This window comes from Carcharodon carcharias, chromosome 2 (genome assembly GCF_017639515.1).
Source record: "Carcharodon carcharias isolate sCarCar2 chromosome 2, sCarCar2.pri, whole genome shotgun sequence".
NCBI classification, from domain to species: domain Eukaryota; kingdom Metazoa; phylum Chordata; class Chondrichthyes; order Lamniformes; family Lamnidae; genus Carcharodon; species Carcharodon carcharias.
Window position 1 is genome coordinate 72,475,303 of NC_054468.1, and position 27,580 is coordinate 72,502,882.

At 43.8% G+C, this 27,580-nt stretch overlaps 1 protein-coding gene across 1 annotated transcript in view; it reads left to right on the plus strand.

Moving 5' to 3' along the window:
* The window catches only part of clstn2a (calsyntenin 2a), a 318,232-nt gene that overhangs the window by 189,793 nt on the left and 100,859 nt on the right, over positions 1-27,580 (plus strand). The window contains exons 4-9 of the mRNA XM_041205440.1: positions 7,816-8,011; positions 10,828-11,036; positions 12,206-12,355; positions 14,424-14,609; positions 25,544-25,801; positions 27,197-27,318. Coding sequence (XP_041061374.1) covers positions 7,816-8,011; positions 10,828-11,036; positions 12,206-12,355; positions 14,424-14,609; positions 25,544-25,801; positions 27,197-27,318 — 1,121 coding nt within the window. The remainder of the gene's footprint in view (positions 1-7,815; positions 8,012-10,827; positions 11,037-12,205; positions 12,356-14,423; positions 14,610-25,543; positions 25,802-27,196; positions 27,319-27,580) is intronic.

A 27,580-nucleotide genomic window follows, 5' to 3' on the forward strand; every position in this document is an offset into this window, starting at 1 on the left:
AGAGTTCTTTTCGCTCTTACTGTTTCAAGCCTCTCTTCATTGGTCTTCTGGTTGGTATTTGGAATCTTTAGCAAATATTCTAGCATCCACACCGTGAAGACCTCTTTTTTCTTCCACAGATCTTTATTCATTGTCCAAGTTTCTGAGGCAGAGAGGAAAGTGGATGGAATGGAGCACCTTATGAGTTTTTTCCTTGTTACCAGCTTGGATTTTTTTGTTGTGAACACATCCATAATCTTCGCAAAATTACTTTTAGCTGTCTCTATCCTTCTTCTGACTTCAGCATCTCATCTACCATCTTCTAGTATCACTTGTTCTGAGTAGACAAACTTATCTACATGTTCCAGTGTGATGCCATCCACTTCAATCTTCACTCTAGTTTCTTCTAATGTATTCCTTCTAACTCCCATTGTTTTTATCTTTTTGGTGTTCATACTCAATCCATATTCTAAACTTCTAGATTTTACTTGACCTATGATATTTTGTAGGGCCTCTTCTGATAGTGTCGTCGTTGTACCTCAAGTTATACTGCTACACGTTAATTTACTTCACTGCAAGTATAATGCTGCTTAGACTAGGATGGGATGGCAGGAGTGGTGGGCAATAAAATTGGCTGCCATTTACCTGCCCCTGCCCAACCCCCACTCCCCACAGCGATTTTATTAATGACAGTGGAGGCATGGCTGCTCACCCGTGGACTAACTGAGGCCCTTAAGTGGCCAATTAATCACCATTTTAAGAGCCTTGTCCCACCACTGCTGGAATTATACCTACAGTGGGAGATGCCAGCACCGAATGTCCAGCTCACCAGGGGGCTGGTGACCGGGCGAGGGGAGCTGTCGTCTTCACGGGTCCGCTGTGCCCATCAGAGGCCTTCCAATGGATCCCCCCCTCAACCGCATCCCCTCTTCCCCCACTGCCCTGTCCACCTTAGACCCCCATGGTCCCCTTACCAGGTCCTGCCAACGTGGCCCTAGCAAAACCCCAGACTTATCTTCATCTGTGCTCTATGGCTCCTCTTCCCAATCCACAAGGGGCAGCCCTTGAAGATAAACTCCCAACCGCCCCACCCCCCCCACCCCGCCAGACATGTGCTTCCTACCCTTTAAGAATTGATTTCAAAAGTTGGGTTTCCGCACATACTGCCAATGAGCCACAGTGAGCTGACACTGGTTGGCATCTAGCTAGACCCAGGGTCTATAGAGGCCACCTTTCATTCCTGCAGATGACCGAGAACCAGTGCTGCTAAAGATTGCGCATGTCTAGGCAACTGGTCAATCACATCTGCCAGCTACTGTAGGATTTGGTGCCACGTGGACATGGAGGGCATCCACTGCCAGTGGCAGTGAAAGTAACTGCGGTGCTCAATTTCTACACCAGTGGCTCCTTTCAGGGCTCTACGGGTGACCCCTGTGGGATATCACAAGCCTCCACCCACAAATGCATCCATGAGGTCATGGATGCCATCTTTGCGAGGGCACACAACTTTGTGCATTTCAGCCGGAACCAGGAGAGCTAGGATGCAAGAGTGATTCGATTTGCCCAGATCTCGGTTTTGCCATAGGTGCAAAGTGCCATTGACTGCACTCATGTGGCATTCTGATCTCCGTCACAACACCCAGTGAACTATGTCAACCGCAAGGGATTCCATTTGCTAAATGTTCAGCTGGTGCACGACCACTGCAAACACATCCTGCAGGTCTGCACACAGTCTCCAAGACTGTGTACGACTCCTACATTCTCAATCGGTCACAGATCCCTGACATCTTTCAGGGTCCACAGGGACTGCAGGATGGCTCCTTGCGAACGAGGGCTACCCACAGAGGCCGTGGCTGATGACAGCTGTGCAGCGGCCTCAGACTGCAACAGAGCGAAGATATGAAGCCTGAAACTGCAACTTGCAACTTGGTGGAGCAGACCATCAGGATGCTGAAAATGAGGTTCCGGTGCCTGGACCGTTCTGGTGGAGCCCTGCAATATAGTCCGCAGAGGGTGTCATGCATCATCTTCATCGTCTGCTGTGCCCTTTACAATCTGGCGCTGTAACAGGGAGAGGAGCTGGCTGAGGAGGAGAAGCAGGACCTGGAGGTCCGATTAGGAGGATGTTGATGGTGAGGAGGGTGAGGAGGTCCTCGAAGGCAACAATGACAGCAATGAGGCCCTCGCACTGGCCAGACGAGGCTGGCGCTCTCTGGAGGTCCTCCTAGCTCCTAGATTTGTGGAGGAGGATGACGACATGCAGTGAAGTGACACCATAAGATCCCCACATTGCATCTGTGAACGTTTGACTCCAGCCTGGCTTATGGCAGTATACATGGCTTCTGTGATAATGCTCCTGTCATGGAGACACAGTGGAGGCCCTAATAGTCATTCCATTGCAGGAGGGTGATGACGACATTCAGTGAGGACAGTTCATAGATCTTCATATAGCCTCTGAGAATGTCTGGCTCCTATCTGGCTAAGGGAAGATCACTTGATCTCTGTGATCAGGGCCATAGCATAGAGACGCAGCCATGAAACTTTAGAAGCATCAGAATCCTTTGTCTGCCTTCAGTGCCTGAGCCCTTCAGGAGCATAGCGTTACTGGTCACAGATGCTGAAGAGATGGGAGCCAGACCCACCTTAAAGGTCCTGAGAGCACACAGAGTGAATGACGGAACTTTGTGATGCCTGCCCACGACATTCTGGCAGCAATGACAAGCACCGTTGAGGTGCAGGCATCAGTAATGTGTCCAGGAAGTGTGAGGCAGGACCATCACTTTGGTCTGAAGGCTGCACAGAACATAGGGAAGAGGCCCTGGACTGAGACATCTGCCTATATCTTGTGCAGAAAGGTTTCACATCTGAGTGACACAAACACTGCACATCAGAACAAGGAGCCATAGGCAGTGAACAGTATGTACAAGTGATTAACACCCATGCCCAAGCTGTGGTCTGAAACTGAAGATGGTTGATGAGAAGAAACCAGCTCCCAAGAAGCGAGCCAAGAATGCCTTAAAAGGAGCCAAAAATGCCAGCAGCAAAGGGCATCAAGGAGCAGCGAAGGACGAGGAAAGAGAGTTACTCCATCTACATCTACAAAGTGATGAAGCAAGTCCACCCCGACAATGGCATCTCCTCCAAGGCCAAGAGCATCATGAACTCGTTCGTGAACGATATTTTCGAGCGCATTGCGGGTGAGGCTTCCTGTCTGGCCCTTTACAACAAGCGCAGCAACATCAGCTCCAGGGAGATCCAGACCGCCATGCGCCTGCTGCTGCCCAGAGAACTGGTCAAGAACGCTGTGTCAGAAGGGACAAAGGCGGTGACCAAGTACACCAGCTCCAAGTAAAACTCCAGAATGTGCTGAAAAACACGTACATCTTCTTAACCTTCTTAACTATGCTGCTATGTCTTGGTGCTCCCTGGACATCCACAGTGAAGGAGGAGGCAGCCTGCTGACTGCAATGCCCTGTCTGTGATGACCTTGGCAGGTGTCCTCTGGAGGCCTGGAACTTGGAGTGCCCCAGCCTGCTTTCGGGGTCCTTCTGTGTGGCAGTGGGACTCTTCTGAGCCTGGGGAGTTGGAGATGTTGAGGTCACAGGAAGAGGGGATTCGGGTGGGCTGGACACTCCCATCACCCGGATGGATGGCCCCAGGGGGTACATCTGCTGATCCGCCTCCAGGCACTCGGCTGACCCCTTGAGGAGAAGGGAAGCCGGAGTGAGATCAAGATGCCCAGCACCCGTCTCGTACACACTTTGGAGGCCAACTATGGTGGCAGTGATGGAGTTGAGCCCGCGCAGCAGAGCAGCAGTGACGTCTTGGACCAAGGTCTTCATGATGGCCGCCATCCTACCAGTGATGACCTTGGCGCATTGGCGTGCTGGCACTGTTACCTCAGTCTGAAGACGGACGGACTCCTCCACTGTGCCTTGCAGTCTGAGGAGTGCACAGACATCCCTTCCTGATGTTCCCTAGCTTGCCTTTGCACCTCCAGTAAACATGGATTGACCGGGTCCAGAGACCTGTCATCAGCAAATTTCTGGCTCCCTGCAGTCTATTCGTTCATGGAATGTGGGTGTCGCTGGCTAGACCAGCATTTATAGCCCATCTCTAATTGCCCTTTTTCAGCAGGCATTTAAGAGTCAGCCACCTTGCTAAGAAGTCCCTGCTGCTGCCTGCTGTGGATCAGACAGTACGATGTGCTCCCAAGCCGGATCCTGAAGCTACTCTAAAGCTAGGTCCCACCGAGACATGTGTCTCTGCGCTAGTGGAGGGTGTGGGCGAGCGCTGTGATGGGACTTCAGGGAGGGTGCCTTCAGATTCCTTTTCGGAGGTTTCTTCAGGGCTTGATTGGAGGCTCTGGGTCATGGACCCTGTCAGCTGTTTAGAACATGTGCCTGCGAAAACAAGGGGAGATAATTAGTACATGGCAGTGGCCTGTGAAAGAGGACACATCACTCATAGCATGCTTGTCTGATTGATGTTGCACTGCTGGATCCTCACCTGGCAGAGCACTGCTGACCTCACCTTGAGCACAGGAATGGTCCAGATCATCACCGGCCAGCTGGATGGCTCTGTTTTCAAAGTCCATGAGGAGCTTGATTTCAGGCATTCCTCCACCGGCCTGCAACCTCTCCCTCTTGTTTTGTGCTAGATTGTCCTGCATGAATAGAGATGGAGAGAGTGTAAGCAGGGCACCTGCCAGGCCAGATGATAAGTATGCTTGGCGTGTGTACATGATGAGTGGTCCCATGGATGGGATGAGGACAATGAAGTGTGTGTGAGAGAGTGAATGGTGATGTCCCTTGAACTGGCAGTGAATGACGGGTATATGGATGCATGATGGGTTTGTGAGTGTGCGAGTTGAAAGTGATGAGAAGAGTGACTTACCCTGGTGGAATGGAGGAGATCATTCGTCTTTTTGCGGGACTGGGTGGCTGTCCTCTTTTGCAGGGCATTGGCACTGACCACCGCTGCCACCGCCTCCCAAGCTGGATTAATGATATTGCTGTCCACCCTGCAGCCAGAGCGGGGGATAGAGGACATCAGGGCAAGCCTCCACTGCAACCAAATGGCACTTGAGGAACGCATCATTGAACGTGGGGGCTGCAGTCTTTTTGTCTTTCAGGGTTATGTCTTCTTTGCAGCAGTTGTGGGCTGGGAGCATTAGAGATGTGCACATGGCTGGTCTTTAAGCATGGTGTCCGGCGTGATGAAGCAGCGAGGTGATGAGGTGGTGGGCTAAAGAGAGCTCGCACGCCATGGAAACGGCGTGTTTCCCGGGAATGCATAATTAATGTGGCAGGTTTGAGAGGATATGGCATGAAAATCTGCCATTCCTGCCAGGTCAAACGTTGTTTGACCCTCCCACTATCACTTTTAATACAAATCTGGAACAATTCTGTCCTTTATGTACAGAACAGTTGCTGTCAGCACACTCCTGCACTGACATCTGGACTGTGTATAAGAGCATACGAGCACTAGGGAAATTCCATCAGCATTGCCTTCTCCAGATTCAATGGAAGGACTGTTGAACAAATGCTAGTGTCCTTCTTGAAGCCAGCTCCACAAGAATCCAGGCAAAACTCCTGCAAAATCAACTACGATGGACTGGACATTGTCCAGATGGCTGAAAAGTGCCTCCCCCGCCAGGACCTCTTTTCTCAACTGCCAGATGGCCAGTGTTCTGGAGAAGACAAAGAAAACGCTTCAAAGACGCTCTGAAGCTCTGCTTGAAGTGCGGCTGCATTGATTTTAATGACTGGAAGGAGCTTGCTCCAGTCCTTTAAAATGATAGCTTGTCCATCAAGCTGCATTGTGCTTTGCATTCAAACACCTTAATGGTGAGGCAGAGTGGTGGCAGTGAAGGAAAGAAAGGGAAGCAAATGCTGCACTCTGGTTCCCACTACCAGTTGGGGCATCCTGCCCCATGTGCCCAAAGATCTGGGGGTCAAGAATTGGCCTGTTCAGTCACATGAAGACCTATAGCAGAAACTTGCAACCCTGAGTAGACACCATCCCTGAATTGCAGAACAGCTACCATGACAATCTCAATACACGCGCTTGTGTAACATTGGTATTAAAGTATTTTGCATTCATTGGCAAGATGAAAAGCAGGATGTGTGAATGTTTTTCTTTTTTTTGTCTCCTTTGCATCTTGGATGCTGCTTATTAGGTATCTGCCAAAATGGTGTAACATGGATGAAAACGGAGAGCTTCATCAGTAGTAATATATGTGAAAGGGGAGCTGTCATCATGGTCACCTTGACCAGTCAAAATGTCGACTCCAGACCAGCAGGACAATGTGAGAAAAATCAAAATTAAGCAGTTCCAAGAGGGTACAGTATGGCAAAAAGTGTAAACATCCAATGGCATTCTCAATGGAAAGCAGGAGCAGGTCTCACATGCCTTGTTTGAGTTAGCATTTTCAGCAATCACTTTGGCAAAGTCAAAATACCGCTCAATTGCAGGATATAAATTTAGAAACTGCACTAAGGTATGCTGTGACTGATAAATTCATGCCGGATTCCCAAACTTCAGTGAAAGAGAAAGACTGTGAAGTTTCACACTGAATGATGGTAGACATTCAAAAAAAATATACAAAAAGTACCAGTATTGTGTGTGAGCAGATTTTTTCCTAAAATTAGTGTTGTGGCTAAAATAGGGCCAATGTAACCAAACTTGCCTATTCAGCAATTTTTATTGGACAACCTTGATCTTGGGGAAATGTAATAGAGAATAGAATGGTAATACTGAATGTGCTGCCACAGGTTTCAGTGTTAGGATCATTGCTGTTTCTGATGGATATCATTGACCTGGATTCAGAAACTCTGCAAAGTGGTCAAGTCCTGAGATGATAGCGAATAAGTAGGGGCAGCAAAATTGGGAGAGGCAGATAAGATGTAATGTCATGCAGTTGCAAAGTGCATCACACAGAAAAGTTAAATAGGTGTCAGAACAATCGCACAGCTCCGGGAGAAGCCGAGAGAAACTTGGGAGTCTTATTAGATTTGTTGCTAAGTACGTCCAATGAATGCAGAGCAGCAGTCATCAACGCCAAAACAATATTGAACTACATCATCAAAACAGCATGTCATGGAGAGAGTACCCAGTATACTCTTGTCAGAAGACAACTCAAATACCACGTCTAGCTCTGGTTGTCAAGAAACAAGAAGAAGACTGAAGTGTTCGAAGCAATCCAGAGAAGAGCCACAACGTTGATCCTTGTGTCAGGGTCTGAGTTATGAGGCAAAGCTAGAAAACCTTGGGTATTTCAGCACCTTTGAGGTAATCTTATAAAGGTATATAAGATAGCAAAATCTGCGGAGAAGGTAAAGCTAGAATGTAACTTCAAATTAAATTGTGGGAAACAAACAAGATGATAGGCTCAAACAAGTTAAAGCTAATTTTAGGAATTTTGACTTGAAATTCAACTTCCCACAAAGAGTAATATACTCTTTACTACATTAAAATGGACTCCCAGATAGAAAAATTAGGGAATTACCCTGGAATAATTTATAAATCAATTGGATGGAGATTTTGGAACCTTTTTGGTGGATGGATTAAGATGGTAATAGCTTTCCTCATCTGTAAAATTGTCATGATCTTATGAAATGGCAATTTCCTGATATGATCAACTGAATCGACACTGTAAAATTGGTCAGCCACTCAATTTATTTTTGCTTGTTTGAAACAATTGCTTGTAATACCTCTTGGCATAAATCACAGCTCAGGCTTTTAGTTTTCACTTCTGGCAAGATTGTTCAAATTTATTAGTGCCTGTAATATTCATACTGTAGAGTTCACACAAACATAATTTTTTTGTTACAGGTGAGATCTGTGCTTTTAAGATTCACGGGCAGGATGTGCCTTTTGAAGCTGTGGTGTTAAACAGGACATCTGGGGAAGGTCTGCTTCGCGCAAAAAGCCCAATCAACTGTGAACTTCAGAAAGAGTACACATTCATCATTCAGGCATACGACTGTGGAGCCAGGCCTAGTGGAACTTACTGGAAAAAATCACACAAGTGGGTAACTTCTCCATAATATAGTTAAAATCGATTGTTACTTGTGTGGTATATTGGTGAGAATACAGATTGATTTATATATAACTGTAGGAAATGGACTGGATATAAGCTTGGCAGATTTAAGTGTAACTATGCTTTGAATTTTATGATCTTATAAAGGATCCTATTGATTTTTTCGAATGTATGAAGCATCATTGCCAAATATATTTGATTTCAAAAGATATTCTGGAAACTTAAGGGGTAAAATCAACTTTGACAATGGTGCCAAATTAGCTTCTTTTTCTTAGGCAGTCCCTCAGAATCGAGGATGATTTTCTTCCACTCCAATTCAATGGGTTCTGAAATGGCTGATAAGTCTAACGCGTCATCTGCGGACAGTGCCACTTGTGGGGCAGTTACTGCTTGAAAGGTTGGGTACATGGGTTGATAGGAAGTTTGTGCGCTCCCTTCAATGCCTCGGCTTTGCCTCTCTGCATATTCCCAACGAAGCCTCTCGATGTGTTCACTATCTTCCCAAATGAGCCTTCTCCATTTTGGTCAGTCACAAGGGTTGCCCACGCGTTGGCAGGGATGTTTGACCTCTTCAGAGATACTTTGAGGACATCCCTAATGCATTTCCACTGTCCTCCTGGGAGTCTCCTGCTGCTACTAAGTTCCAAGCAGAGCAGTTGCTTTAGGAGTCTGGTGTCAGGCATGTGATCAACATGTCCCACTCAGCAAAGTTGGTTTTGAATGATTACATAGGAACATAGGACTTAGGAGCAGCAGAAGACCATCGTCCCTTCAAGCCTGCTCTGCCATTCAATAAGATCATGCCTGATCTGGTTTTGTTCTCAACTCCACTTTCCTGTCTGTGTCCCATAACCCAGCGCAGTGATGCTGGCCAGGTTGGCTTGGGAGAGGATGCCACTTTTGGATCATCTTTCTTGCCATCAGATTTGGAGGATTTTGCAAATGCACAGCTGGTGGTACTTCCCTAGTGCTTTGAGGTGCTCGCTGTAGGTCGCCCAAGTCCATGAAACTCCAAGGCAAATAAGCGACCTGCTTTACACCCATAGTTTATAGAATATATTGAATAATGGACACTGCTATTCAAAATTTGTATGTAGGTGTAGAATAATATACATAGACACTTAGTTTGCATGAACAGGTGTTGCACAGTGAATAGTTATTAAAGCTTTAGACTTAACAATACTGAGTAGCATATGGTCATTCAGAATCTAAATGGATAGTTTACATTGAATGTATGGCACCAAGACAGACCATTCGGCTCAACCAGTCCATGCTGGTGTTTATGTTGCACTCGGGCATCTTCCCATCTTTTCTCATCTAAATCTACCATTCCCTTCTCCATTCTTTTCTGCCTCATATGCTTTTCTAGTTTACCCTTAAGTGCATCTATACTATTTACTTCAACCACTCCCTGTTGTAGCAAGTTCCACATTCTTATCACTCTTTCGGTGACAAAGTTTCTTCTGAATACCCTACTGGGTTTCTTGGTGACTATCTCCTTTGGATTGTCTCCAGTTGCTCTTCTCCACAAGAGGAAACAATCTCTCAATATGCAATCCATCAAAACCTTTCAAAATTTTAAAGACCTCTCTTAGGTCACCCTCAGCCTTCTTTTCAAGAGAGAATAGACCTAGCCTGATATGTATACCCACACATTTCTGGTATCATCCACATAAACCTTCTCTGCTCCCTCTCCAGCTCCTCCATATGCTTTTTCTAAAATGGAGACCAGAACTGTATACATTACTCTAAATAGGTGTATGGTTGATAGTCAGGAAGGGTTTAAGTCTGTTAGTGAAGAATAATTTCCTAGTAAGGATAGATCACTTAATAAATGATCACGTTTATAATAAAAAAACAATAAATTCTAAACCACTTCAATACAGTTTAGTGAACATGGGGTACTGTTGCTCTGGAGAAGCTACTCAACCCAGTAGTGTATAAGAGCTAGTCTAATGTGCACAGTTGAAACAGAAGTGTAACTAGTTTAATGACTATATCTCCATGAAATTCAGCAACCTGTCTCACTATGGATGCTAGCTACCCTGCTGAGTGTTTCCAGTATTTTCTGCTTATCCATTCCCTCACTGTATCAAGCTCTGTTTAGCAGCTGCCAATACCACAGAACATAAAAGGATTTTGAAATAAACGTAAAAGGAAGTTAAAATAAATAATTATTTGTAAATGTTTTACTTTTATAAAGGATGAGTGTAATGATGGCATGAGTGTGCATGCCATCACTGATGCATAGTTACCACAAAGTTATTTGGTGGTTTGAAATAAATCTTCAAAAGTTCAAATAATCTTCATTTGCCAGGTTTCTCCATTTTATTTCAAGCATCCGATACTTTAACTAATAGTGGAGATATGAAAAAATAATGGAACACCCCACAAGCTTTGTCTCTACAGTACTTTTCTGTAGAAAAAATGCAACCTATACTTGTCTTCTCCACTTAGGACCTTTACTTCAAAATGTAATCTCTAATAGTCTCCCAGAGACCAGTATGTACTGAAGAGGGCAAGTTCCTAATGGCTCTTGCTCATAGTATTGTCCTGTGTTTAAAGATGCTTTATTATATACAACTTTATTTCATCTCTAGGCAACATTTTGTGTAATTGTGTGGTACCAAATATTTCATAAACAATAAAAATTCTTTCAGAATTGTTACCAATGACATTCGATTTGTGCACATATATTTCTGTACATTTTTTGTTCTGTAACAAATGGATTTTGAACCAAAATAATATGTTAGCATTTTGTTGCCTGTTTATGGAACACTAAATATGTTGTGACCTGTTTGCAGGGCAGTGGTGCACATTCAGGTGAATGACGTCAATGAGTATGCACCAACGTTTAAAGAGACGATATACAAAGCTGTGATCACAGAAGGGAAACTGTATGACAGTATACTGCAGGTAGAAGCAGTGGATGAGGATTGCTCTCCTCAGTATAGTCAGATTTGCAATTATGAAATTATCACACCTGATGTGCCATATGCTATTGACAGGAATGGTAAGTTCCAGCTGAATGAAATACATTGTAATGTCTTGGTTGTAAGTTAAGCAATTGTTTTGTAAGACTTTCAGAATATCTCTTTTTCCTCAATATTTTAAAGTTATCTCCCTTACTTGCCCTGATGCCACACTTCCTGAATGAATGGATGACCATGGGAAGCTTCTGTCTAGGCTGAGCTTGTACCAGCGCAAGATACATGAGAAGCCCAAGATGTCTCACTTAATGACAGCGTTGTTCCCCTCCCTGTGACAGAAGAACCTGGAACATGAACACAGCACACTGAAAACTGGAAACCTGATTCCATATGTTTTCATTTTATGCTATACCAATGTGTTGGCACACAATCCCACCTTCCAGAATCTAGCCTTTGTTCTCAACTATTTCATTGGTACCATTTACTAATTAGAGCTTAAATTCCAAAGCTTTTCAAAATTGTTTTCGTAAAATTTTTAAGTATTGCAATGTGGGCGAGGCACTCTTTAAAGTTGCAAAGTGGATAATGTGTCTTGAGTAAGAAGATATCCAAAAAGTAGAGGGGATGGAAACTTGACATCTCGTGGAAAGGGATGTAAAAGCAGGTAGAGGTGTGGGCTAATGTGCATGGAAGAAAATAGAATGAAGAATCTCTGAGACAGGTGCAAGCAGAAGTCAGCATCTTCTAAGTATAGGGAAGATGCAAGAGCACCTTGAAGACATGAGGTGTAGGAGAGGCCAATTAAATTTAACAGGTTGTGAAAAATTGTCAGCAATTTCCTCATGAATTGATTTTTAACATATCTGGTAAGTAATTCTTGTGATGATTTTTAGTACTCTTCTCTTTCTGTGATTGTGTGTTTATGTGTGTGTTTGCACACACAAATATGACATAGCAAAAGCAAGAAAGGTAGGAGGCACATTCGAGCTGCAGTCTGAACTAAGTTATGGCCAACAATTTCTTTCCTGGAGCAATTGTATTAAAAGGATTTGTTCAGTGTTTAATCTATTAAGCTTTACGGATTGTCGTTAAAAACAATGATTGCGTTTGAAAAGTGACAGCAATCAGCATGGTTGTTTGCTCCTGGGTTTGGGCATTGCTGGGGAGGCCAACATTTTTGTCCATCCCTAATTGTCCTTGAGGAGGCATTTTACTGTTATTGTAAGAGCAATAATTCCATACTTTTCATTAGGCAACATTAGGAACACCGAGAAGTTGAGCTATGACAAAGAGCACCAATATAAGTTCATGGTTACAGCATATGATTGTGGCCAAAAGGAAGCAGCAGAAGATGTATTAGTTCACATTGAAATTAAGCCAGTTTGCAAGCCAGGTTGGCAAGGTAAGACTGTTTAATGTCATTTGGTAGTCTCTATTTTTCAGCAATACTGTTTAATGTTCTACATTCTACATTATTCACACTGCTTCTAAATACTTCATAAAATGACAGTGGAACTAAAAATACTTATGCTGCATGTCATAATCATGTCAAAGAGGCATGGCTAACTGACTCATTTTTTTTGGTGTAGAATTACTCGTTTTGTAATTCCACTTTCTCCTGTTGCAATTATTAAGAATGAAGGACAATGTGGCCAGAGCAGTGTGATTGGATTTCATCTTCACTTGCTTCTTTGGCCAGGTTTCTTTGTAGTGTATGCCTTGACCCATTCAAATCTCTGTTGACTTCGGTGGGACTGGAAGATTCTACCAGCAGGAAGGGCTGAAAAACCCCACCCTTTATTGCTTATACCCTGTCAAACTCTCACTTCTGGAGGCAATTGGTAGATCACATGGCTAAGCACGATAGACCCCCTCATTATCTCTTTTCTTAACACATCATATGGCACTTTAGAAGCATTATCAAACAAAATTTGACACTAGCCGCATTAAGCAATATTACAGCAGATGACCAAATGCTTTTTAAAGTAGTAGATTTTAAGGAATATCTTAAAGGGGGAAAGAGTCGAGAGGTGGAGGGATTTAGGAAGGGAATACCAGATCTTAGGGCCTTGGCAGCTGAAAGGCCAGTATTGGAGAAGCACAGAGACCTCTGGAATGGTAGTGGGAGTACTGTAAAGCTAGAGGAGATTACAGAGCTCAAGAGGGACATGGCCATGGGGAGGGTTAGAAACAAGGAAGAGAATTTTGAGACAGTGTTTAATTAGGAGTCAGTGCAGGTCAGCGACTACAGGGAAGATGAGTGAGTGGGCCTTGCTGTGAGTTAGGGCACAGATAGTAGAGTTTGAATGACCTCGATGTTGTGGAAGTTAGAAGTAGGGAGGTTAGCCAAGGCTGCGTTGCAATATAGTCAAGTCTTAGAGGTAAGAGTAATGGATGAGGGTTTCAACAGCAGGTAAGGACAGTATCAGCAATGTTACTGAGGTGGAAATAAGCAGTCTTAGTAATGGTGTGAATTTGTGGTCAAGTATAACACCAAGCAATTTGGTTCAGCCTCAGATAGTTGATGTGAACATGGATGGAGTTGGTAGGAAGGGAACAGTTTCTGATGGGGAGCAAAGACAACAGCTTCAATCTTCCCAATATTTAGTTTACTTTAATGTTGAAAGTGTGGAATCTGTTATTATGTATAGGAAACTATTGTACTTTATATATAAGACAAAAATTTGAGAACAATAGATTATTTGCTCAAATGCATTATCCACCAGAGGTGTTCTCCATAATGGCAGATAGTGGCAGCTCCACTTTATATTGCGTTTTAGCTTTTAAAGTGTAAGAAGGATGCTGCAGTAGAATTCACCACACATGTTCAGTTCTATCTAGAAACTTCAGGATCATTTCATTTGCATCACTTCTTGTGGACATACCTTGATGGTCTATTCACAATTTATCAGGTTATAAATGGTTTTTATTGGGTTATTGGGGAATTAAATTAGCAGGGCAATATTAAAACGTCACTTATTAATCAATGTGAAGGTAGATTTCCCCTGCGTATTCTTCATAAAAAATTGAGTTTGCAATTCTGTTGTACAGTCACAGAGAAAATCTTTTCCAGAATGTCCTTAATGTGTCATTTCAAAGGAAATGTTTGCACTTTAAATGAACAACCCCAATATTTTCCAACAAAAATTAGAATTGATCTTCACTCTCCATTGAAGTATCGTAGAATTAATTCCTAACTTTATATGGAAAATTAAGTGGATCAGCCTTACTTTTTCAGTGATTCCTTTGCGATTATTTTGTCCTTTTTAAAGTCCCTACCTTAGCTTTACACCACAAACATTACCACAAATATTTGACTTTAGCCAATGTGACAGTCTCAATGTTGCATTACTTAATTGTACTGTACTATTTGGATTAATCTCCTACTGGGCAACTTAGTTTTCAAACTTTGCTTTGGTTTATTTAAAAATGCACAAATAAAAGCACAAGTTTTTTTTTTCTATTTTCAGGCTGGAATAAACGCACAGAATATGAGTCTGGCTCTGGCAGTAAAGTATTGTTTTCCAGCATTCACCTGGAGACCTGTGGTGAACCAGTTTCTTCTGTGCAGACCAGAATAGACCTTCAGACTAGCCACATTGGAAAGGGTTGTGATCGTGACACATACTCTGAAAAATCTTTACAAAAATTGTGTGGTATGTGACAATTCAACTACCTCGTTGTACAGCAATGTTTACAACACAGTAAAATTGTTTTAATACCTTTTTTTTCCATTCTTGGGAGAGCAATCTCTCTCTCATTTAAATTTGTTGAATGCTGGTCTTTATACACCAGCAAAGCTCCACATTATAAAACACTTCACAAATGGTATAAGTTCACTACCTGCTTTAAAATTGCCAGATTCCCTTGCAGGTTCGTAGACCCACATTTTCATGTTTCTGTGATGCCTTTGGTTACTTGGGAGCGCAGCTGACAAAGGGTGTGCATCCAACAAAGGGAGAAGCATGTGTATGTTGTCAGCTGAATTCCTCTAAAGTAAAAAAGCTTAAGGACACTTATGCTTACAGTTCCAATCCATTGTTTAATATGTTACTATTCGACTGACTGTGGTATTTATCTTTTCAAAATGCCTCATTAGATTCAGGATTCGAGTAAGATACAGATGTTCAATTCACCAATGTACGTTAAATTTTCTTTTATGAATTGCTCACTTTGTCATTGCTGAAAATGGAAAGCTTTTTCCTCCTTTGTCATCTAGTGTCATCATTAGTTTTCACAGTGAAGCTGGTTAGAGGTGCAACCTAAAACTCCCAGTACCCTGCTGCAACAAAATGTCTTAATGCCATCTTTGAAAATCTACCTTGTACTGCAGCAGCCTGAATTCTTCCACATATCAAGGACTCTCTGAATATGGGTGCAAACTGATATTGAACTGTAGGAACCCTTGATCTCAGCACTCACGCCTGCAAAGAACTGGGTTTAAACTCTTTCTAAAAATCTCATTTGGGATCTTTATAAATGGCAAAGAGAAATCAGTCCACTCTGGTTTCAAACCCAGGTTCAAAAGGTGAAATGTAACAGATCCGACCCATTGATCTAACCTCTAATATCAAAAGGTTTTCCAGGTTTGTCTCACCTTTTGCATGGACTGTGTGTGTGTTTCATAATCTCATCCACTTGCTCTCTGTTCATTTGTGTGACATAACCTGGGCCGGGTTTTTCTGTCCGCTTCATGGCAGGACCTGCTGTGGGAGATTCAGCAGCCCAGCCAAAAGCCCATTGACTTTCAGCGGGACCGAATGATCCCTGGTTGAGCTGGAAAATCCCACCCCTTGAGTCCCATTTTGATTCTAGTGTGACAATGTGGTTTAATAGATAATGTTTGACAGCTGCACCTTGAACATTAGTTCAACCCAAAAACCTAAAATTCTGTTCTTATGAAGTAAGTTCTCTTGGTTGTTGCCAACTTTTTTAAACATGAGTTATTTAAATACTGTTAAAAAATATTGAGGCCAGATTTCATGTTGCAGCTCCTCGGTTTGTGCATAAAAACTGGGCAGTGGCAGGACCAAAATTAGAAGAATGATGAAAGTGCCAACATGCCCGAGTTGCTATATGACCTGATTTTCATTTCAACCTCCAACCTGGTGGCCAGAGCTCCTATCTGAAATGGATGGGAGTCTTGCATGTATATGCAAATTGGAGTCAAATGATTGAGTTAGGACCCCAAATGCCATTTTCTGCTAGGTCTATCTAACCAGCACCACCTTATGCTCCTGCCCAGCAACATAGATGTTAGAAGTTGGGAGGCAGCCATTTCCAGTTAAGCTGCACTTGAAGGTTGGATAGAGTTTTGGGAGAGGACTTTACAGAAGTTGATTGCAAATTTCAAAGCCCAAAGGCATTTATATTTAATTTAGTTGCTGCTGTAGATTCTACAATCGTATTTCCTGCTACTTTGAAGTGTTGTTTCTTTTTGTTTCATCTCTTATAATGTACTGTAGCAGGATTTTCACATTTAGCCACCACACCCAATTTCCTGCTTCCAGCTCAGTGAGCTGCCTATTAGGGAACACGTTTCACATCGGCTGGCTACATGAGGAACCAAAATCAACCAGGTCCACACAGTCCACTGGACGGCTGCCGAAAATGCCCACTCCAGTCCCCCCCAGTTGCCACATTGCTGTGCAGCACCAAAATCACCCCTACCCAACATACTCACCTATTCTTTTTGAGGCAGTTGTAGAAATCAAAATTGCAACATAGGGAATTTCTGAATATTGTGGTTAATATATTTGAGCAGAAGCTTACCTGCAAACATGCCTGGAGAAAAATGTATTAATATTTCACAAGGAGAAAAACGATTTAGAATCTCAGTAATTGAATGGGTTGAGAATCCCAGCCATGGCAGCTAGTAACAGATTCTACATGGGGTTAGTACAAACTATGATCAAGAATTCTAGCTGTTGTGCGCCAGTTAATATCGCCTCTTCTGATTTAATAAACCAACCTCAGAACTGTCCTTTTTGATAAATGGCATAATTTTTCTGCCTCAATCTACAGTAAGTATTTAAATTTCAAAACCAATATCTTATACCAATGTTCCAGTTAGATAATTGTGCGCAGTAATGTGTCATGTTCTCGTATAACTATTTCAAAGTCAAGATGCGAACAGCATGCAACGATACTACCGAGCAAAGGTGCTTTTTTGTGCATATGAGGCTGAACTGTTGAACCTACAGGCAATGTAAATGGAGCACAGTGCTGGGAACACCGAAGCTGCTACAGCCAGACTAACTAGGCATTCCAAAACTTTTCCTGCTTGTTAACCATGTTCTAGGCTAATGACAAATTGCCAGGACCTTATCAATGCCTACTCTGCAGCATTTATCTTTCCAACTAACAAGCATCTGCTGCCCAGCTAGTAGGCACTTGAGCAGCTTTGCTGTGTCCCATGCTAATGGCATCATTTATTGCTATTGATGATCTTGTCTAAGATGGTGGCCGCTGGTACCAATGACAATCAATTACTAGTACTGCTGGCCTGCTTCAGGATTGAAGTGACATGTAAGAGGATTAATCAGCATGTTCCTATAAAAGTTACATTGGAGTTCTACATGGAGAAGTGTCAGGATTCAAAGTGTCACGTATGTTTCTGAGACCAGTTGACACAAAGGAAGCAGACAGTGCAAACGTATTGTTCCAGTACCATTTACATATAAAAAGATCTCAGCTGTTAGCTGTGATGGAACTGCACCAGATGGTCTGTTGCAGACACCTACACTTTTAATTTCTTTCACAATTTTTTTTTTCACAGTCCCCAAGTCCTGCCACCAAACTCCCTGCCCCCCTGCCCTTGATCTGAAAACGCTGAAATTTAAAATCAAAATACTGCAGATGCTGGAAATCTGGAATAAATCTGGGAAGCTGGAAACACTCAGGTCAGGCAGCATTTTTGGTGAGACAAACAGAGTTAATAGCTCAGATTTTGCAGTACTAATGACAGCTAACTGTTAGCATTCACCATCTTTACTTCTCTGGAACTGGCAGCAGCTTCTGGAGTCCGCACTTGCACAATCACTTGAAATCCAGAAGTTGCTGTCAATGGTTTTTTGCTTCACCATAGGCTGCACTGTTCAAGTCCCCCAGACTGCAATTGATTCAAAATCACTGAACTGAAAATAAGTTTTCTTTTTATGTGGTTAGTCATGCTGTCAAATCCCTTGAAAAGTTGCAGCCTGTTAAATGAGGTGTAACTGGGTTTTTAACAGTGCACTTCTTTCTGTTGAACAACCTCACTGGCCTGGAAAATCTCATTTTATATTTGTGGAAAGTCAAATTTCTCCATTATAGAATCGCAGAATGGTTACAGCACAGAAGGAGGCCATTTGGCCTGCCATGTCTGTGTGGCTCTCTGAAGGAACAATTCACCTACCGCAATCTACCACCTTCTCCCTGAAGTTCAGCAGATTCTTCCTTTTCAGAGAATAATCCTATTCCTTCTTGAATACCTCAATTAAACCTGTCTCCACCACACTTTAATGCAGCACATTCCAGATCCTAAACACTAGCTCCCCATGAAAAAAAAATTCTTCATGTCTCCATTGCTTCTTTTGCCAATCACTTTAAATCTGTGTCCTCTGGTTCTTGCTTCCACCAGTGGGAACAGTTTTTCCCAATGGACTCTGTCCAGAACCCTCAAGATTTTAAATACCTCTGTAAAATCCCCTCTCAGCCTTCTCTTTGCCAAGTAGAATAATCCCAACTTCTACTTTTACAATTTACCTACATAACTGAAGTTCCTCATCCCTAGAACCATTCTCTTGAATCATTTATTTAGTTTCTCTTTAAAATTTAAATTAAAGTGAACAATAATCAGTACATTTTACTTCCTAGTTTGCTGGTGTGAGAATACTTCAAAGTAACTAGCTGCTTTTTTCTTTCATGGGATATAAGCATCGCTTGCAAGGACGGTACGTGTTGCTCATCCCTAATTGCCCATGAGAAGGTGGTGGAAACCACACTAGTAGTTTCACCTTCAGTGCTGTTAGTAAAGAGTTTCCAGGCTTATAAAACAGCAACATTGAAGAAATGACATTAAATTTACAAGTCAGAATGCTGTGCGGCTTGGATAGGAACTTGCAGGTGATTGTGTACCTATGGGTCTGTTGCCCTTATACTCTAGATGGTAGAGGCCGTGAGTTTGGAAGGTGTTGTCAAAGGAAGCTTGGCGAGTTGTTGCAGTGCACCTTATGGATGATATATGCTGCTGTCACTGTCTGCTGGTCGTGGAGGGACTGAAGGTTTAATGAGCTATTTTGTCCTGGATAATGTCGAAATTCTTGAGTGTTGTTGGAGCTGCACTTATTCAGGCCAGTGGAGAGTATTCCATCACACCCCTGACCTGTGTCTTCTAGATGGTGGCAGGCTTTGGGGAATCAGTGGTTGATTTACTCACTGCTGAATTCCCAGCCTCTGACCTACTCTTGTAGCCACAGTAATTATATAGCTGGATCGGTTAAATTTCTGGTCAGTGGAAACCCCCAGGATGTTGATGTTCACCCTGCTTAATGACACCAATGCTGCTGATGCCTGGACACCCATTTGAATTAAGACCAGATATAAACCAACATAAGAAGTGGGATTTTCCAGCCCCTGCTGCCGATGGGATCTTCTAGCCCTGCCAAAGTGAATGGAAGTTTGAATGGCTCACCACATCTGCCATGGGGGAGCCCACTGCCGTGGGGGTAGGGGTGCAGGCATGGAAAATTCCAGCCCAGAAAAGGGGAAATTCACACCACAGAGATGGCTAGGTCTTTGTGGACAGCTTTTTTCGCAGTGGCAAGTGCCATTGCTTTGCCTCTGCCTGCAAGCCTGAACCATTATCTGTGCTAACATAAGTAAAAGGGCTAACAGGAAGGTAAGAGAATGCCAATATCGGTGTTTTACAGGATAGGGACCTCCTTTAGGAGATCAGGGAGGTAAATGAACCAGAAGTTGGTGGGTTGGGGTGAATAAAATATCATCTTCTGCAAGATTGGTTATATGTCACTGTCCACTAAGTTGAACCAGGGGGCACATTCAAGCCTGTAAGAGAGGTTAAATGTTGAGATTTATCTATTTACCCTTTGGTTTTTATTATTATTTTAATAGTTCAGTTTATGTCAGTGTCTGACTGCTTTGCCTCATAAGCAATAACGCTAGCCCCCAAAAATAATTACATTTGAAGTCTCTGCCTTGAATTTTGCATCCTCTGTGTCTCTTGATTAACGTGACACTCTAGCAAGCTAATGTTATGACAAATGATTGATAGGCACAGCTCAAGTGTTTGTCAGCTATTTATTCTATAAGTGTGATCAGCAATGTCAGCATTCCCCTCCCATTGACAACAACCATATCCTCAAAAAAAGTGCATTTTCAACGATGGATCCATCTTTTTCATATCAAAGGGACTGAATTTTATGGGGTCTTGGGACCTGCAAGAGCAGAATAGATGGTGTGTGGGGTGGGGAGTATGGAGTTGGTAGAAGAACCAGGAGGGGATGCACTCAGTGGGAATCCTGCCAGTGGCTATCTGTACCCCACCCCCACTAGGGCTATCTGTACCTTGCTTGTCCTGCTTTCTACCCTTAATTAGCACATTCCTTTAGATAATATCACCACCTTCAACACCTCTTTGTCCTTTTGTCTGTGACATCTTTTGCTTATCTCCACCTATCACTGGCCCTCTATCCAGCTCTTCTTGTCCCCCCCTCCCTTAAACCAGCTTATATTTCACCTCTCTTCTATTTTTACTTCTGTTGAAGGGTCATTCAGACTCGAAACGTTAACTGTGTTCCTCTCCTTAGATGCTGCCAGACCTGCTGAGTTTTTCCAGGTATTTTTGTTTTTGTTTTGGATTTCCAGCATCTGCAGTTTTTTGCTTTTATCCTGTCAGTGCGATGTGGACTCTGCTTTTTGTGAGCAGAAGGAAAGATACAGTCTTTTGCTGCCGCTACAGTGTTCTGGGACTCGTTGACAGTGTAGCTAAGATGAATTTGCATTGATCTGACCGTGATTTTAGAGGGAGTTTTTAATTTAAGAAATGTGGCATAGGGATCACTGGCCTTCAAGTTGCCAGTCGATTAAAGCTGGCGGCAATGAGGAGAGGCTTCAGTGCAACCACTGGAAGCCAGCCGTTGTGAGATTGTTCATTGACTTGCAAAGGAAAAATGGGGAGAGGAGTCATTGACAATCAGCAGTGGGAGGCCTTTAAGGCTGGAGCTGCATCGGGTGCTGGGCGAACTTCAGGGGATGTAGAGGGGGAATTGGCGCATGTTAAAAGGGGAGTAGCAAGGGAAAGATTCCATGGGAGGTCAACTCCAAAGATTTCGCATGAGATGGGGAGTGACCAATGTCCGTGCGACTGAACCACCCAGTCTACTTGCGGAGGAGGAACAACAAAGGGATGGAGGACCAGACAACAGTGGCTGCACAGCAGGAGCAGCAAGAGAGTCAGCCTCTGGGTGGATATGCTGGAGGAGCGTGCAGAGGGGAGTGCCAACAAGCTGCCTTACAGAGAAGGGCCTCTGCCCAAGAGAGAGTGTACTGAACTCTCTCACAGATGTCTGAGTGCCAGTATCGGCAAAAAGTAGACTCTCAAGAGAGATCATCACTGACTTATGCACCATGCTGCAAGATGAGCTGAGATCCATGGGCTTTGGTGGGGACCCATTGCCCAGGGCCCTAAAGATCACTATTGTGCATCTGACACTTTCCAGGGATCTACTGGAGACGCACTGAGTCTCCCAGCGAGCTGCCATTGCTGCATCGATGAAGTGACCAAATCCTTGTTCAAGAGGGCCAGTCCTACTACAACAATCTGGAAAGTTAGGCAGAGATGGCTGTCTGCTTCGGAGCCATTGCTAGATTCCCTCAGGTGTAAGGTGTAATTGAATGTATGCATGTGGCCATTAAAGAACCTTGGGTACTAGCTAGCGTTCTTCATAAATAGAAATATACAACATGAATTCCATCAATATACAACTGGTCAGTGATCACCATGAACAGATTCTTTAGATCTGTGCCAGGTGCCCAGGAGCAGCCATGATGTCTACATACTTCAGCAGCCCCAGCTACTGCTACGTGTTCTAGCCCCCAGGTGTCTTCAGGCTTTGATTCTCGAAGACAATGGCTACTCACCTGTGAAGATCCCTAACACTGCAGCAGTAGAGAGGTCCTGTACCTGCCATGGGTCCACCGGAACAAGCATCGAACCATTTGGCTGCTGAAGTTGAGGTTCAGGTCTCTAGGCCAATCCAATTCAGTAAATCACAGGTCTCTCATTATTGTGGTGCTGTGTTGTGCTCTGCACAATCTAGGACTACAGACGGGGAGGCCATTCATAATGAGGACATTCATTGATCGCCACTCCTCATTTGATGAGGAGGAAGTGGAGGAGACTGCTGAGCAGTGAGCACGGCAACTCCTCGCACAGGAGCTGAGGGGACATAATAGATTTTTAAGGGAGGCTCAAGACAATCTCATTGATACCTGGTTCCTGTGACCATGATGCTCTTTCACTATCAGTGTAATGAAGACTCACCTTTGTACAGATTGATTGTTGCCTCCTTCATCCCCCACTCCAGCGCTCAGGTTCACCATATGCACAGACAAAGGTAAGCAAACACAACCTGCCCCCACAGTGGGAGCCCATTAAAAGAGCAAGGTTGTAGAAGAGATCTGACAAGGCGGCACAATATGCATGGATAACTAACAAGAATTTAAACACTCATGAGCCCCAAGTGTGCCTAAGTGCTCTTCTTAAGGTGCTTACAAGTGCTCCTACGAAGTGTCACCCCTACGCTTGCAGCTGACATAGAGGCAGACTGCTGTTTGAGTTGCCCTGTGGCTTGGGATGACCTTGGCAGCTATATTCTCGTTGTCTGAGGATTGGTGGGCCCCAGAATACTGAGGGACTCCCTCAGAAGCGCAGGAGACTTCTCTGCCGTCACGGCTACTGATGCTGGGACACAGGCAAGAGGGGCAGAGAAGCTGCTGTCCACTCTTGGAGCATCCTGAGAGGAGCTCCCAGATGCAGAAGACTTCCACTCCTTCTCCCTTGCAAGGCACACTTGTACATCCTGCTGACTTGAGAAGGATGAACATCTGGTGAAGACTCCATGCACATCACTGCTGCGATGAGCTCACAGACAAGGTGATGGCGTACAGGTCTGCATGCATCTCCGCCATCCACTGACTGGTCTGCTGGGATCTGGTTCTCAATAAGGATTGCCAATCTCTCGATGGAGGAAACATGCACACACACTCCTAAGGCATGGCAGCACTAATGGCCAGGATGCAGTCCTCCATCATCTGTGCATAGTTGCGAATAGCCTCTGGCAGCTCCGCCAGGGAGGGAGATAGTGGCATAGTGTAATGTCACTGGAATAGCAATCTAGAAGCCTGGACTAGCAATCTAGAAGCCCGGATTAATGCTCTGCAGACGGAAGTTCAAATCCCTCCCTGGCAGCTCGTGGAATTTAAATTCAATTAATAACTCTGGAATAAAAAGCTAGTCTCAGTGAGGGTGATCATGAAACTATCATCAATTGTCATAAAGACCCATCTGAGTCACTAATATCCTTTAGGGCAGGAAATCTGGAAATCTGACCTACGTGTGACTCCAGATCCACAGCAAGATAGTTGACTCTTAATACCCTTTGAAATGGCGTAGCATTTAAGGGCAATTAGGGATGGACAACAAATGCTGGCCTTGCCAACGACGCCTGCATCCCATGAAACAGTAATTTTTAAAAAAATGTTCCTTTATCTCTTGCTGCAACTCCAACAGGTTCAGTGTTACTAACACCAGAGGCCCATCATCAAGCTGGGGTCCAGGATTTGCCTAGCACCCCACAGCCCTCTGGCTCAGTGACGCTGACTGTCAGAGCCTCCGACAGCTGCTCTGGTGTGTCAGTGATGTGTTCGCCAGCTTGTGACTCTGAATCTAATCTTGAGCATATACGCAGTGAGGTGAGAGTACCTGTTCTGGCGGAGAATGAGGAGGAATGATGTGATGCTGCACCCTCTGCTAGTTTCCGCACCTGCTCTCCAGTGGTGGACTGCAGGCTATCGGTCTCTGTGGCTGTCCATCCTTCTGGAGTGCCGAGCCCTTCATGGAGAGAATACAAACAATAAGGAATTAAGGGCTTCACATCTCCTCCTCCTGTCTATGCCTGCTCTGGACCTTCTTATATCCTGTGGAGGACACATGAACTCGATTTCTCCTCACTCTCTTGGGCTGAAACTCTAATCTCACCACCTGCAGTTGCGGAGCTGCCCTGCAGTCCATTTCCAGGACCTCTTCCTCTGGCTGTGTCAGAGATTGAATATCAGGGAGGCCTTCACCTGCCTCGACTTGTTCTTTTATTATTGTGCAGCCATTTCTCTTGCAAGCAGCAGGAGGGACACTATTAGTTTTCCCATGAAGACCAGCACAGCACATGCTGGTGGCAACCATTTGGCCTGTGACAGGGGCTGCTCCTCCATGTGTCCACTCTCCAGGGACATGGTGAGGATGAGGAAAGACAGGCGGCTGGCTCTTGCTGAGATGCTATCATGCATCGGAAGGAATCTGCTGCTGCCGCATCCCATTGGTGCCACCTGGTTTGTCTCCCTCCCCATGTGGCACAACAGCCCGCATTGCCACATGCAAGCCCCAAAGAGGAGAAGAGTAGGGAAGACTCCACTCAAAGGAGCGAAGGAAGCCATTGACCTGTTTGTGGCACTGCACCCAGGGTCAGCAGAGTGACTCCACGGCTGTTGACCTCTTCTGCTATCTCCATCCAGGCTTGATTGGTCAGGCAGGCAGGAGTCTTCCCATGCCTGAGGCAGAGGAACTCCTGCCTTTTCCTTGCAACCTGGAAGAGAATATGTGGGGAGGCATAGCCAAATCATGGAGCGGAGCAACCCAGTGTCTTCCCTCCGGCATGTTTGCTGCAGCCTTCTGGAGCACTCCTTGATTCCGCGGGAGTTGGGCCTCTAAGACTCATAGGGACTGTTGCCTTCAGGCACAGAGGTGGAGTTGTAGAGGCAGTGGCATCTCAAGGAGTGCCACTGCAGTGAACACAGTCTACAAGTTAGGACTGAATGCAGGACTGACAGGCCATTGTGGTGCCATCACCTGCCTCATTAGGTGATGCCGAGATTGATGCCTCGTGGATTGCCCCCACTTGAACATTGGATGAACCCTATGCCCCCAGGCCATTAATTGGCAGGTGGCCACATGATCACAGTCGGCCAATGCATTTAATTTGTGCAGCAACCACACCCACTTTCAGTGCCGGTGCCATGTCACGCACACAAAGTTCAGCCCAATTGTATGAATATGGTACAAAAGCATAATAAATTACTTAATAATTTTCTGCACTGAAAAATTTGCTCTGTGCACTAATGTGCTGTTGCAATTACATAATTATGTGTCATACATTATTTTATATTCATTAATCTACCAGCTGGGTTCTGCAGCTTTCTGGAATCTCAATCATTTAACTTAGCAATGCTTGAACCTCTTGAAGGTAAAGTCATCAACTTCAAATTGGTTTCTGAATTATTAAAACCCTTTCTCTCAATTTTATTCAATCTTCAGGCGCCTCTTCAGAGAGTGTTAACTTACTCCCAGCACCCTATGGTTTATCAAACTGGACCTCTGGTCTCCTGATGGACAATGGACATGACAGTGACTTGATCTTCAAGTTTGATGGCAAGCATGCTGCAAAGATCCCAGATGGGGTGATGCCTAAAAATCTCTCTGATCAATTTACCATCACAACATGGATGAGGCATGGACCCAGTCCAGGGCTGAGAGCAGAAAAGGAAACCATTCTCTGCAATTCTGATAAAACAGGTACACTCTCTGATTCAAGCAATTTGTGTGTTCAGCTGTTGGTTAACTTACCTAGTGATTAAACTGATGTTAGACTTCACTTGCGGAGGCAACTAGAGGTCGGATTGATCCTAAATTTGCCTGGAATCTGTTTCTGTTTGCTGATATAAACTCACTGAATTTTGAGTTCTGAATCGGTATTGCAGTTACTCATCCCTATTTCAGAGATAGGTTCCATGCTAATACTGATTCAGGTGATGGAGACATGCTGGTTATAGCAGCTGCTTTCTATAGGTTAAAAATAGAAACCATAAATCCCAGCAGACTATATTTAGAAACATGAAAGAAATGCTATAAATATACAGCAGGTCAGTCAGCATCTGAGAAAGCACAGTAGGAAAATGCTTCTGGTGGATCTCTGTATCAGAATTAAATAAGCTGTCGGTTGAGACTCAAACTCAAATCTTTCCCATAACAGCAGACACATTCCAAACACTCATATCTGCTGCATTTCTTTTCCCCTCCAGAACACCAGTGTACACCTTCCACCATCACCCCTAGACATCTACTCATTTTTTTCTTTTTTATAAGTGCATTGGCATGTGTGCAGGCTAAATATACCCGTAAGCTACAGTAAAGCTTCAGACGGTGAAAGGAATGGTTGTCAGTATCGCCATCACAGTCTGTATAGTTAATCTCCTCAAAGTGGGCCACACAATTACACAGTTCTATTGAAGTGTTTGCAACTCAGTAGCTGACTGTGATTAGATACACCAAAGATTAGTTTGTATGTAACAGCCGTTGTTGTATTGTATGTTTAATGCAAATAAGTGCTGATGCAGTGACAAATAATGCTGACTGCTTTATCATATGTATAATCTTGACAGCTTTAGGACCACATAGAAGGTACAAACTGAAACATTATCAAAATGTTAATGTTTTCATCTTTTCCAATTTTCTTATCGACCTATTGACCCATAATTGTATTTAATAAGCAGGCAATGGTTTAATTTCCTAAATTGAAATGCCTTATCTGCCTTATCATCTATTATAAAATCAGGAGGTTTGCTCAATAGTGATCTGGTTCATTTTGTGTTTTTTCTGCTCTGTTGATCATTGTTCTGTTCAAAACAATCTGCTTTCCCCAGTTGTAATGTATTCTCATACTGTCTTCTACATTTCCCATGTCCTTAAGATAAGGAAAGGTTTGGTCACAAATCCTGTCCAGTTGATGCTGTAAAAATTGTTTACCTGTTTGTTGACTCTATATCAAGCCAGCATCTCCCCCAGCAGCTCTTTGTATGCATCCTAAGGAATATTCTGTAAGGTTTCAATCTTTATTGGTCACTATAAATGATAGATTATAACTTGAACAATGCAGGATTCCTGGCTGACTAATTTAATTTTTGCCACCAGAGATGAATCGGCACCATTATGCACTGTATGTCCACAACTGCCGGCTAGTGTTTTTGCTCCGTAAAGATTTCGACCAAGTTGACACTTTTCGTCCAGCTGAATTTCATTGGAAATTGGAGCAGGTAAGCTATATATTGGGTCATTACTAATTGAGGCCAAAACAAGGTGTATAGGGTAGAACTAGTAGATCAAATTATTTAGGTTAAAGGAGGCGCAGCATAGTGGACTAATAATCCAACGACCCAGAATAATGCTCTGGGAACCAGATTCAAATCCCACCACTGCAGATGGTGAAATTCGAATTCAGTAAGAACCTGGAGTTAAAAGTCTAATGGTAACCTTAAACCATTGTCGATTTTCCTATAGGGAAATAAATCTGCCGTC